This window comes from Rutidosis leptorrhynchoides, chromosome 11 (genome assembly GCF_046630445.1).
Source record: "Rutidosis leptorrhynchoides isolate AG116_Rl617_1_P2 chromosome 11, CSIRO_AGI_Rlap_v1, whole genome shotgun sequence".
NCBI classification, from domain to species: Eukaryota; Viridiplantae; Streptophyta; class Magnoliopsida; order Asterales; family Asteraceae; genus Rutidosis; species Rutidosis leptorrhynchoides.
Genome location: NC_092343.1, coordinates 403,966,639 through 403,980,538, shown reverse-complemented (window position 1 = coordinate 403,980,538; position 13,900 = coordinate 403,966,639). Strand labels below are relative to the sequence as shown.

The following is a 13,900-nucleotide window of genomic DNA, read 5'->3' as shown; positions in this document are numbered from 1 at the left end:
AATGGTAAAGTAATCTCAAGTCGAGACATGGTGTTCGATGAAGAAGCAGCATGGGATTGGAATGTTCCCGAAGAGGAGAACTACGACTTTCTCCCTTATCCATTCGAGAGTACTGCAAAGAACGAAGAATATCTAGAAGTTCAAGAACCTTCTAGTACACCATCTCCGCACTCTCCACATACTCCAACCACTACACCTAATGAAGTGACACCAACATCACGAGGAGAATCAAGTAGGCTACAACATCACACAAGGAGCATTGAGGAGTTGTACGAGGTAACACAACCTATGGAGGATCTATCATTGTTCTGCCTTCTTGCCGATTGTGTGCTAATAAGCTATGAAGACGCAACAAAAAGCCAAAAGTGGAAATGTGCTATGGACGAAGAGATTCAAGCAATCGAGAAGTATAATACGTGGGATCTTGCCACACTACCAAAGGGACATAAGGCTATTGGTGTAAAATGGGTGTACAAGGCCAAGAAGAATTCCAAAGGTGAAGTTGAAAGATATAAGGCAAGGTTGGTGGCGAAGGGATATAGTCAACGAGCCGGCATAGACTATGACGAGGTATTTGCTCCCGTCGCTCGTCTAGAAACTATAAGATTGATAATCTCACTTGCGGCTCAACATAATTGGAAGATTTATCAAATGGATGTCAAATCCGCGTTCCTTAATGGCCACTTAGAAGAAGAAGTCTATATAGAACAACCTTTGGGATACATCGTGAAAGGCCAAGAGAATAAGGTGCTAAAATTGAAAAAGGCCTTATACGGGTTGAAGCAAGCGCCTCGGGCATGGAATAGCAGGATAGACAAGTATTTCCAGCAGAATGACTTTACGAAATGCCCCCATGAGCATGCCCTCTACACCAAAGTTAGCAATGATGGAGATGTTATGATTGTGTGCCTATACGTGGATGACTTGATATTCACCGGTAGTAATCCCAAAATGTTTGAGGAGTTCAAGAAAGCAATGGTTCGGGAGTTCGAGATGACCGACATTGGACTTATGGCTTACTATCTTGGGATCGAGGTAAAACAAAAGAAAGATGGAATATTCATATCCCAAGAAGGTTATGCGAATGAGGTGCTCAAGAAGTTTAAGATGAATGACTGCAAGTCAATGAGCACACCGGTGGATTGCAATCTCAAATTGTCAAAAGATGATGAAGGATACTTGGTGGACCCAACACAATACAAGAGTTTGGTTGGAAGTCTGAGGTACCTAACCTGCACGAGGCCAGATATTCTCTACGGAGTTGGACTAGTAAGTCGATACATGGAAGCACCTACAATAAATCACTTGAAGGCGGCCAAGAGGATACTCCGCTACATCAAAGGTACGATTGACTATGGCCTGTTTTATTCACCTTCTGATCACTTCAAGCTAGTTGGATACAGTGATAGTGATTGGGCTGGAGACATAGATGATTGTAAGAGTACGAGTGGTTTCGTGTTCTATATGGGAGATACGGCGTTCACATGGAGCTCGAAGAAGCAACCCATTGTGACTCTGTCAACGTGTGAAGCCGAGTTTGTAGCAGCAACATCGTGCACCTGTCATGCAATATGGCTCGGGAAGTTACTAAATGAGCTTAAGTTTTTTCAAAAGGAAGCTACGGAGATATATGTGGATAACAAGTCTGCGATTGCTCTAGCAAAGAATCCAGTCTTCCATGATCGAAGCAAGCACATCGATACGAAATACCATTACATCAGGGAGTGTGTTACAAATAAAGAGGTGCAGATAAAGTACGCGAAGTCACTTGACCAAGTTGCTGATATTTTCACAAAGCCTCTAAAACATGAGACGTTTCAGAGATTACGGAATATGCTCGGAGTGACGAAATCAAGTTTAAGGGGGGCTGTTGGAAGTTAAACTTGATTTTGGGCTATGTGTTTTGGATATGGGCTTGCAAGTATACAAATATATGGATCAAGATTGTAATCCAATATCTAGAAACTTCTTGTAATATCTAGTAGTGAAAGTGAGTAGAAACATCTTGTAAAATATCTAAGATAATATTTAGGAAATATCTAGATAATACTTAGAAAATATCTAGATATTAGTAGATGATGGAGAGTTCTAGACTACTCCATTGAGTAGTATAAATAGAGGGTTTCACCCCTCATTTGTAATCAAGCAACAAAGCAATTCAATAAGCAATAAAAGAAAAGCTTTCAAGATCAATAAAACTTCTAAATCATCAATCCTCTCTTCCACAAATAATATACATAACCTCCTATTTCTAACAGGACAAACGAGAAAAACAAGTGTTCAATGCAGAAATTGAAACACTTTCCAGCTGTATGCATCCCAACATAGTCACTCTTCTTGGGTTTTGTGATGAGGGTCCACACATGATCATTGTTTATGAGTTTGCTTCTAATGGAAGCCTTGAAGACTACTTAGGACCCACCGGTAAGATGACTAATTTTACTTGGGTGCAACGATTAAATCTATGTCTTGATATTGCACGTGGGCTGAATTACATTCACACCAGCACCGGTGACAAACAAAAGATTATACACCATGATATGAAAAGCGCGAATGTTCTACTAAATGAGAAGTTGGAAGAAATGATTGCTGACTTTGGGCTCTCTAAAACTTACCAAGAAAATCATACAGCAAGCACGATTAATACCAAAAACATTGCGGGCACACCATTCTATTTGGATCCGGAATATGAGAATTATGGTCGATTGAAGAAAGCTTCAGATGTTTACTCTTTTGGAGTTATTTTATTTGAAATTTTCTGCGGGAGGTTGGCCTATGATTCAATCTACATCAAGGGGCTTGCACCCACTGCACGAACACATTTTGAGGAGAGAAAACTATATGAAATGTTAGATCCAAAGCTAAAGGAAGAAAATGACGGAAACGTTTTTACTAAAGGGCTCAGTCAAGATTCTTTAGACATATTTACAAAAATTGCATATCAATGTGTGGCAGAAACTCAAACTGAGCGTCCAAAGATGAAAATTGTCATCGAGGAACTCAAGAAAGCAATATACGCTCAGGTCAGTTTATATCAAAAAATTTCCTTCATGCAGTCACACATATGTAATTTGGTTGTTCATGTCATACATCTATTACTTCATGTTTTTCATTATTTCACACTAAATGCTTACTGCAATCAAATTATTTTTTATCCAAAAAATATCAAAATTAAAATATAAAATATAGAAAATAAACATCACTACATTCATATAAAGCTTTCCAAAAATACGCTAAGCTTATAAACAAGTATTCCTTTGGAAAATTCACGTAAACTAGGATCTTAGACCAAACGTATACTCGATCTGGAGGCGTAAAACACTAGAACAAGGTTTAATCGAATGAACTTAACTTTTCGGGATCGAATAATCAAACCTACAAGAGATTATATCGACACCTAGAGTTTATATCCGCGCTTGGTATGTTGGGGACCGAAAACGAGAGAGAATTCACGGCTAGGGTTTGTGCAAAGTCTGCTTTGGTGATTGTGATTGATAATTAGTGGTCGCCTTATACACATACTGCGGCTCACTCATAGTCATCAGTTTTCAACGGAGCATGTCCCGATTATGTAGCTGATGAACTTGCCTTTAACAAGTTAGGATTTTGAGTACCATAGTCTTGTCAATCAGCTCTAGTTTTGCATTTGTAATACAGCTCTCTCTCTCTCTCTCTCTCTCTCTCTCTCTCTCTCTCTCTCTCTCTCTCTCTCTCAAATTTGCTACAAACTCATTCAAAGTGCATCTCCTTAACAAGTTATTCGTCCTTAGAATCTTAACGTATGAATCAAAACTTTCCGGAACAGCCTGACATTCCACGATAGCATTCTCATAAAAAATCTCATGAGCTTCTAACTCCGACAAAATGTGACAATCATGTGAAATCAAAACATGAGGTTGTTCATCCTGCATTAGTGTAAAACTATCAAACTCCGCTCTGAAGGCCTTTACCTTCTTAATTCTATATCCAACAGTTCCCTCATTACTACATTCCATAGCAGTCCATATTTTTTAAAATGTTTTATTACTTTTGAACTGGTGATAGATATCTTGATTGAGTGCTTGAGTGATCTTAGCATAGGTTTTTCACTCCAGAATATAAGACTCCCTTTCAATGTCGGTAAGAAGACTAGGGTTCTTATTCTAACCATTTTCTCCCTATGGTGCAACATACTCTCTTTCAATCATTTCCACATTTTAGTCTGACCATGTTCTTTTATCTCACGCTGAACCTTGCGAGGTTCTTAAATGAAACCGCTTCCCAAGTTGTTGAAGGGGAACATGATAATCAAATTGTGAGCGCGGGTTCAGGTTTCGAATTCGGCTTCCTTGTGCTGCAACTATGTCTTTATTGACATGGTTTATTCGCTCTATAACTTGTACTGCGAAAAAAAGAATGCCAATGAATTGTGGAAGTCTTAAACGTAAGTACAAGACCGAGGATGCAGGCACCTAAGAATTGGGTGGTGACTAAATTCTTGGACTTTATGATGTTTGACTGTTATTAGTCAAGTCCAAGAACTGCAAGTTATCATTCATGATATGCATTTTTAACAACTATTTCGACATCAAATACTCTCATTTATCACCCACACACCCGTTAGGAGGAAAATCTTCACACACCATTGCCGCATTGGGTACCCGGTGTGCTTTGGATTAAATCGAGTGGCATAGGGCATACACCTTTATTCACCACAACGGAATCCTTGAGAAAACCTCCCCTCTGGATTCGAACCTGCGCTAACTAGGACTTAGATCCAACCTAGAGCTTATAGCACTCAAGCAATGCCTCGGTGGTATCATTCATGATATGCATGTTGAAGTAATTATATTTACTGAAGGATTCCAAGTTGCAACAATAATCGATAAATTGCTAAGTTGTTTGAACTGCTTGCAAGATAAGCTGAGTATGATAAATAACAAATTCGCGTTATAATCAGAAGTTATAACCTACTATTACCCAGCGTGATGGTTAGATTTCGACCTGCTTGGGTTGAGAGAAGTTGGTTTACTCGTTTGGGTAGGTTTACCTGTTTTGATTAAACGTATTAGGTATACCCGTTTGGGTAGAAACCCATTCGGTTTGCCTGGTTGAGTTGAAACCTGATTGGTTTAGCTCAATTTGTTCACGATGAAATACAACACTTATTTTGGGTTGAAAACTCAAAGTAGTTTAGTTCACATGGTACTTATAGTTTTGTTAAAACAATTTAGCAACTGCAACTTTCTATTTTTCTACGAGAGTTTAGTGTTGGTACGATTTTTCGTATAGCGGCTGTAAGGTACCAGTACAAGACAATAACTGCTCAGCGTGTGGCGTATAATGTTGATTGATGTTTGCCCTCGAGAAATAATCTCTGCAGACCCGGAACACGGATGAGTAATCCATGGGGTGGCCTCAATCAATCTGAGGATCAATCTGAAATTGATCCGTTTAGCGTATTGCTGCTAAGCGGCTAATGTATATTTAGAGTGAGAAAGAACTGTGTGAGAGAGAAAGTGTAATTCTCTCTGACTGAAGTTCGGATGTGAAATGTGGTGACCCAAGGGGTCAATTTATAGGTGCAGAATGTTCGAAATTCTCGGGATACACGCGTCAATTACTGAGTGGTTCTGTTGCACGAAATACCCGAAAGTTCGGTGGCATGTGCTGATGTGGCTGCATGTCGTTCACGCGCTGAGTTAAAGGGCTTATGCATAGAAGCTGCCTGCAGGGCTTACGCTTGACGCTGGGCGGCCTGCTGTACGTTGGGCGGCAAATACTGAAAACCGCCAAATATTGTTATGTTTTATATTGCTTGATCCATTTTTCTGTACAAAAATGGTGTTTTTATGCGTGTATCCCCTAGGATACACCATTAAGTCCCCCCAGTTTAATATCTTTATTTTTGTAAAAAATAAAGTCATTAAACTAAAAAATAAGTAATGCCTTTTTCCTCGGGAGCAAGAACCTGCTATAGCCGAACTTTTTCTGCCATGTCAGTTACTTTTTGATCATGACCTGCAAAAAGTACCCCTTTTTTGATTTTGAATTGTATTTTCTAATTTTTGCTTTTCCCGCATATTTATTCAGTTAACACGTGGCACCATGTCATCCATACGATTAACCGCCAACTATTCATCTTCCACTTCGCTATTTATTATCCAATTTTTACTGCATCATATTTACTTCGAGCCAAATTTATTTCCTTCATCTACCTTAATCGTCTGTCAAAAATTCCTTTCTTAAATACCTAATCAATGGCTATATTTAATGTTGAAGATATTCCAAGCAGAATCTCCTCAATCTATCTTGACCGTATCAGAATTGCTTTTCCCAAATTTTTTGGGGCCAATGCTGTTATTCCTGGCCCACAGGATCGTGCATCTCGTCCTCCTTCTGGGAAGGTTGCTATTTACGGTCGTGCTTTACACTTTTCTCATCTTTGTATCCCTTTTACGAAATTCTACTTGGATATTTGTTGCTTTTATGGCGTTAGTGTTGGGCAATTTGATCCTATGTCCATTCGTAAAATCATGTTGTTTGAGATGTACTGTATGGCCCGGAATATAACACCATATGTATGCCTTTTTTCTAATCTTGCAACCATAAAACCGTTTGATAAAGGATAGTTTTGTCTTACTCTAGATGAGTTTTTGCTTAATTCTGGTGATACCAATGAGAACTGGCAAAGTACTTTTTTCTTTATTAATAGCGAAGTTATTCCCAACGATTGCTTGAAAGCCCGCTATTGGCGTACAACACTTGATCCTCCCAAAGTTATTTATCCTAGGATAACTCTCGATGAACGAAAAGTGTTAAATGCAATTAAAAAAGAGAAGATTCCAAACCGTCAATATCCAGAACATATGCTCTCTTTATACTCCCTTAATGCTGAATGGGATGCAGAAACTCGTGGCTGTGCCATTGTTATGTTGAAAAACAAAGGTATATTCTGATTGAAATTTTGTTATGTAATTGTTATTATCTGTATAATAATTACTGTATGCTTGTGCTTTCAGTGATTACTCCGCTCGCCGCCTTGCGCTATACCAAATTTAATGAACTGCAATTTGTATCCGAAAAATTGGTGGATGAGACGCTTGAGAATAGTTTGTGCGAAAATGAGCTTGAGGATGATGATGAGGCTCCTTTAAGTCGAGCAAATTCGAGGAAATGTTGCGCTGCTGGTAATCTCTCTTTTGAATCAATAGCAGAAGAAAACCTTTATTGCTTTTTCCATATGCCCTGCAATGGTGGTTATTATAATGTTGATCCTGATAAATACTCAATATTGAATTGTGAATCTTCTTATCTGGATTGGAAAAACTTCTTGAATAACAACTGTTATTTTAATTCAGCCCTGGCAGCGGAGGAAGAACCACGGAGGAAACTTGCTATTTCGCCTCCCGCTCAGCGTAGCAGATTAGGAGAAAGCAGTTCACAAATTAGCATTCCTAATTTAGATACTGCTGGCTTAACAACTCTCTTAGCTGGTTCTCCTGGTAATTATGAGGATTTTATGAATTATCTTGAAGCGATGCTGTCTCCTTTACTTATTAACTTCTTTGAGAGTTTATCTGATGGTGATGCCCGAAAATGTCAAGCACAAGGCATTATTTGGAATATTGCATCTGAATTTAATAATCTGAAGCGTTTGGAACGCTCTGACCGATTGCATCTTGACAAATCTGATAAAATTGAAAAAGATGCAGAGGCACTGAAAATTGCCAAGCTTGAATTAGAGGCTGCTGTTGCCGCAAAAAAATGCTGCAGAGGCTCGTTATGTTCAAATGGCAACAAAGGAAAAATGGTATCTGCATAAAATTGATACATTAACTCAATCTGAAACATCCTTAAAGGAGCAACTGGAGTTAAGCAAGGGTGAGACCCAGCGACTTATTGCTGGTATGCCAAAGATTATAAAAAATGCCTTTGCTTCTAAGGAATTAACTGAGCCTTTCGACAAATTTATAACTGTTGCGCTGGACGCTGATCGGGTAAGGTTTTTGGATACCTTGAAAAGGGATTTGCCTGATTTTGCAAAAGTGTTACGTGAAGTACTTACTTCCCAGTTGAAACCTGATGCGGAAGACAGACTTAAAGTGATAAGTGATCAAATAGAGCACCTGTCATTCCCTGAGTTTGAAAATTTGTGTAATAATGCTGCTACATCTGTAGACGATGTTTTAAATTTCAAATTGTAATTTATATTACTTGTATTATCTGTTAATGTATATTATATATGCTTTTACTTTGTTGTTAATTTTGCCAAAGCTTTATATGTTTGATTTAAACAATCAAAAATGATGACTAGTCATATACTGCTTGTATTGGTTTTACGTCATGACGGTCGTAGACACATTCTTTTGTCTGGATGTTCAGCGGATTTCTACGTTATCTGCTGCCATTTCAATCTTTTGTTTATGATTGAACTTCTGCCACTGAGGAAAAACTTCTCTCTTTTGCAGGCAGGGATGACACACAGCTTTGTGACATCTGATAAATATTCTTGGCCGGATAAAAGGTTATGAATAGTATGCTATAAGAATTTTATCTGAATTCTTATTCTAAAGAAATTTTTACATTTATGATTGCATCTCATACTCTAAATAGTTGATCACGCTATTTGAACATGCAATACTACGCATCAAATTTCTTTAAGCTCATTGCATTCCATGTTCGTGGAATTTCTTCACCGGAGGGCGCTGCAAGGGTATATGATCCATTTGGATGTGCCCTTATGACTTTGTAGGGACCTTCCCACCGTTGTCCTAACTTCCCTTGATTTTCCTGTCTGCTTGCTTCATTGTCTCTCAATACTAAATCTCCTTCCTTAAATTGAACATATCTGACACGTTTGTTATAGTATTTTGCCATTTTCTGTTTTGCATCCGCTTGACGGATGGCGGCCTTGATTCGCCTTTCTTCCAATAAATTCAAGTTTTCACGCAAGATGGATGAATTATTTTCAATATCAAATGCCAAAACCCTTTGTGTTGGAACACGGATTTCAGCTGGTATTACTGCCTCAGTACCATACACTAAGCTGAACGGTGTTTCACCCGTGCTCCGCTTTGGCGTTGTACAGTGAGCCCACAAAACATATGGTACTTCATCTACCCACTTAGTTTGACTCAATCCCAATCTAGCCTTTACGCCGGCTACAATTTCCTTATTGGTTACTTCAACTTGACCGTTGGCCTGTGGGTGAGCAACTGATGTAAATGTTTGTTTAATGTTTAATTCTTCACAACAACTTCTGAATGGGTTGTCTGCAAACTGTTTACCGTTGTCACTGACAATTTCATTTGGTAATCCGTATCTGCAGACGATATCATTCCACACAAACTTTTTTATATTTTCACCCGTTATTCGTGCTAACACCTTTGCTTCAACCCATTTACTGAAAAAATCAATTGCAACCACCAAAAACTACGCATTTCCTACACTTCTTGGAAATGGCCCTACTATGTCAATTGCCCACTTACAGAATGGCCATGCAGATGATACTGAGATTAAATCAAACTTTGGTAAGCGCTGGACGGTTCCATGCCGCTGATAGGCATCACATGTTTTGATTACCTCTGATGTATCTTTGTAAATTGACTGCCAATAGTACCCTTGTCGCATAATCCGTCCAACCACGGTTCTATAACCAGAATATTGTGCACATAATCCTTCATGCATTTCTTTTACTATATCGATTGCTTGCTGTGGTGCCAAACACCTCAAATTTGGACCACTGAAGGATTTTCTATAAAGCACCCATTTTCCAGGACGTAAAGTGGAGCACTAACTCTTATCCGTCTTGCTTCCACGACATCTGTTGGCAGTGTTCCGTCCTGTAAATATTTCACATAGGGGGTTATCCAACATGATTCCCCTTCTTCAACTGTTGCTATTACTACTTTTTCATCAATCGATTTTTTCTTCAAGACCTCCACTAACACTTTCTTATGCAAATGATAAAATGTTAATGTTGCTAATTTGCTCAAAACATCTGCCTTTTTGTTTTTATTTCTTGGTATCTGCACAACTTCCAAGGTTTCAAAATTTTTTGAAATTTTCTCAACTAACTGCAAATACTGTTTCATAGAGACATCTTTTGCTTTAAACCCTCCATTAACTTGCTGTGCTACAATTTGGGAATCTACATATGCACGCAGATGTTTTATTCCCATGTTAGTCGCTATACGGAGACTGGATAACAGTTCCTTATATTCTGCTTCATTGTTAGAGGCATAAAAACAAAATTTTAGTGCATATGTATGCTCTTCCCCTTCTGGACTGGTAAGCACTAATCCTGCACCAACTCCATCCTCACTTGATGCACTATCAGTGTGCAATTCCCACACAAAATTATTGTTTTTATCATTTTGAAAATAATCTATTTTTCTGTTGTTTCTAATAGAAAATCTTCTAAAATTTGACCTTAAACTGCATGTCGTGGTGAGAAATTTATTTCATAATCTCCCAATTCAATTGCCCATTTTGCCAGACGTCCCGACGACTCCGGATTCCGCAAAATCTGTTTTATTGACTGATATGTCAAGACGAGAATTGAATTTGCCTGAAAATAACGCCTGAGTCGTCAAGTTGTATGTGTTAAAGCATATACCAATTTTTCGATTGGCGGATAGTTAACTTCACTCTGTTGTAATATCTTACTGACAAAGTATATTGGCATTTGTATGCCTTTCCGTTCTGCGATTAAAACTGAACTAATGGCTTCTGTGGATACTGCCAAATACAAAATTAGAGTTTCTCCTGCTATTGGAGCAGTTAAAGTAGGCAATTCCTTTAAAAGTCGCTTAATATCCTGAAAAGCTGCCTCAGCCTCTTCTGTCCATATAAAATCCTCTTTGTTCAAACAACTTTTTAGGACCTTCATAAATGGTAACGATCGATCTACTGCTCTAGATAAAAACCTCGTCAAAGCTGCCAATCTTCCATTCAAACTCCGCACGTCTTTCTTTGTTTTTGGAGACACCATATTTTCAATTGCTTGAATCTTTTTTGGATTAGCCTTGATTCCTCTCTCTGTGACAATATGACCTAAGAATTTGCCTTCTTCCACACCAAAAGTGCACTTCTTGGGATTCAACTTCATATTGACCTTCCGTAATGAGTCAAATGTTTCAAGAGTATCTCTGAGCATACTATCTTCTGTATGACTCTTAATAACAATATCATCAACATAGGCTTCTACATTCTTGCCTATTTGATCTTTAAATGCTTTATCAATTACACGCTGGTAAGTTGCCCCTGTATTCTTCAATCCGAAAGGCATCATGATGTAGCAAAAAATTCCATATGGTGTGTGGAATGCTAGTTTATCTTGATCTCGTATTGCCATTGGGATTTGATGATATCCCTTGAATGCATCCAAAAAAGATTTAAATTGATATCCACTGACAGACTCTACTTTCCAATCGATTTCTGGTAAAGGGTAATTGTCTTTTGGACATGCCTTATTTATATCTGTGAAATCTTCATACATCTTTCATGAATTATCTGGTTTTCTAACCATCACCGGATTCGCTACCCATGTCTGGTATTTTACTTCCCTTAATATTCCAGACTCCACTAGCTTTTTAACTTCATCTCTGAGAAACTTTGTTCGATCGGGAGCCATACCTCTTTTCTTTTGACAAACTGGTGGGATATTTGGATTCACACCAAGCCTATGTTTAGCTATATGACGTGGTGCACCAGTCATATCAGAATCTTGCCACGCGAAAATATCTAAATTGATTGCTAAAATTTTATAAAGCTTTTCTCTTGTTGCCTTTGCTATTGTGTTTTCAATTATGATTTTCTGATCTGGAAACTTTAGATTTGGTGATACTGACCCATCTTCATGAATGATTGGATTAACAGCTGTTCTATTTATTTTCATACATTCTATTGGTCTTCTCAGTTCAGCGTATAGCGTGGCGATGCCAGCCGGTGTGGGAAATTTCATCATTCCGTGTACCGTTGACGTCACAGCTCCAAATGTCATCATAGCTGAATGTCCTAAAATGACATTATATTTTGAATTTTCTTTCACAACCAAAAACTCGATATGAGCAGTTCTTTTAAATGGTGTTTTTCCCAATACTACTTCTAAAACTATGCTTCCCTCTGACCATGATGGATCATTAGCAAAACTTGCTAAGGGAACAAATGTGTCCTTTAACTTTTCCTTAACTTTTTCCGGTAGTTGTATAAAACAATGCTCATACATGATATCTTCTCCTGCTCAAGTATCAGTGTATATTCCTCCAACAATACAATTTTCGATTCGAGCTTCAATCACTACAGGAGCATCAGATGGATTAGTGTTAAACATGGAAGGAAAAGCAATCATTTCCCGTTTCCAGTCTTCTAATGTTTCTGCTTTTCTCCGTTGTCCGCTTGCCATGAGTGTATCATGTTTGCTTCAATAGGGATCGTCTTTCTAGTATGCCTTTTGTTGCTCTTGAGAGTCGAGTGATCCTTTAGAACGGGTGACGCCATTTGTTGGTACAATTTTCCGTATAGCGGCTGTAAGGTACCAGTACAAGACAATAGCTGCTCAGCGTGTGGCGTATAATGTTGATTGATGTTTGCCCTCGAGAAATAATCTCTGCAGACCCGGAACACGGATGAGTAATCCGTGGGGTGGCCTCAATCAATCTGAGGATCAATCTGAAATTGATCTGTTTAGCGTATTGCTGCTAAGCGGCTAATATATATTTAGAGTGAGAAAAAACGGTATGAGAGAGAAAGTGTACTTCTCTCTGACTGAAGTTCGAATGTGAAATGTGGTAACCCAAGGGGTCTATTTATAGGCGCAGAATGTCCGAAATTTTCGGGATACACATGTCAATTACTGAGTGGTTCTGTTGCACGAAATACCCAGAAGGTCGGTGGCGTGTGCTGACGTGGCTTTGTGCCGTTCACGCGCTGAGTTAAAGGGCTTATGCATAGAAGCTGCCTGTAGGGCTTACGCTTGACGCTGGGCGGCCTGCTGTACGCTGGGCGGCAAATACTGAAAACCGCCAAATATTGTTATGTTTTATATTGCTTGATCCATTTTTCTGTACAAAAATGGTGTTTTTATGCGTGTATCCCCTAGGATACACCATTATTTAGCTTAGTTCAAATTTCAGAGTAACGAACTTTTGAAATAAACTTGGTTGGTTCTAACACCAAGGAATGGTATATTTATACCATGGCTATCCGTCATGTTTGTGCTCATGTAAGCGTTTCAACATCTTAAATGACGAGAAAAGCTATTCATGGATAACTCTGTCACCGATGATATCAATGGCGAGGAAATTTTAATCCTGAAAAGGAACTCCGAAGTGAACTCACATTGAACAATGTGTTGTATGTTCATGAGATTCCTAAGAATCAAGGGTTTGGATGGTTATTGATAAATTTGACTGCAAAATAGAGTTTGAATATGAAAATGTCATGTTGACTAAGAGCGACATGTATGTTGTTGAGGGTTATGCCCATATTGGTATGTTCAAGTTGAGTCAAATGGTTGTTGGGGATGACATGACTTAGAATGTTTTGTAATTCTGCTTACATGTAGTAGCGTATGAGACTTGGTCATGTTAACTATAATAACTTCGTTGTTTGATTAAATTGAAGTGCATACCAACATTCCGTATTGGCTCAAAGTATAAATGTCAAACTTGTGTTACAGCCAAATTAACGAGAACGTCCTTCAAATCGGTTAAAATAATTACTGAACCCCTTGATATGATCTACACAACTATGAGTGATTTGAAATCCATTCCAACGAAGAATGGAACGTTTATCGATGTTAGACGAATTATTTTAATGTTTACTTGTTAGAAAAATAAAAAAGCAGTAATTCATAAGTTTATTGCTTATAAAAATGAAGTTGAGAATCAACTTAAACGAAAAATCAAGGTTGTTC

At 38.3% G+C, this 13,900-nt stretch overlaps 3 protein-coding genes across 3 annotated transcripts; 1 reads left to right on the top strand and 2 right to left on the bottom strand.

The window, feature by feature from the left end:
• Positions 1-2,312: 2,312 nt before the first annotated feature.
• LOC139876153 (probable serine/threonine-protein kinase PBL28) lies at positions 2,313-4,053 on the top strand. Its single transcript, XM_071863454.1, has 2 exons — positions 2,313-3,023; positions 4,045-4,053. Exons 1-2 carry the CDS (start codon positions 2,313-2,315, stop codon positions 4,051-4,053), a joined length of 720 nt encoding a protein of 239 aa, XP_071719555.1.
• Positions 4,054-9,710: 5,657 nt separating this feature from the next.
• LOC139876151 (uncharacterized) lies at positions 9,711-11,482 on the bottom strand. The gene is made up of 4 exons (XM_071863453.1): positions 11,050-11,482; positions 10,655-10,824; positions 10,469-10,565; positions 9,711-10,369 (listed from the first exon to the last, which is right to left on the bottom strand). Exons 1-4 carry the CDS (start codon positions 11,480-11,482, stop codon positions 9,711-9,713), a joined length of 1,359 nt encoding a protein of 452 aa, XP_071719554.1.
• A 3-nt stretch (positions 11,483-11,485) lies between these two features.
• On the bottom strand, positions 11,486-12,211 carry LOC139876150 (uncharacterized). The gene has a single exon (XM_071863452.1). It carries the CDS (start codon positions 12,209-12,211, stop codon positions 11,486-11,488), a length of 726 nt encoding a protein of 241 aa, XP_071719553.1.
• Positions 12,212-13,900: the final 1,689 nt, after the last annotated feature.

Coding starts and splice junctions, on each gene's coding strand:
- LOC139876153 (XM_071863454.1), top strand. CDS start 2,313: ATGCATCCCAACATAGTCACTCTTCTTGGGTTTTGTGATGAGGGTCCA.
- LOC139876151 (XM_071863453.1), bottom strand. CDS start 11,482: ATGTATGAAGATTTCACAGATATAAATAAGGCATGTCCAAAAGACAAT. Junction 10,825..11,049: donor CACTTTTGGTGTGGAAGAAG/GCAAATTCTTAG, acceptor TTATATGGACAG/AAGAGGCTGAGGCAGCTTTT. Junction 10,370..10,468: donor CGGGACGTCTGGCAAAATGG/GCAATTGAATTG, acceptor ACAGAAAAATAG/ATTATTTTCAAAATGATAAA.
- LOC139876150 (XM_071863452.1), bottom strand. CDS start 12,211: ATGTATGAGCATTGTTTTATACAACTACCGGAAAAAGTTAAGGAAAAG.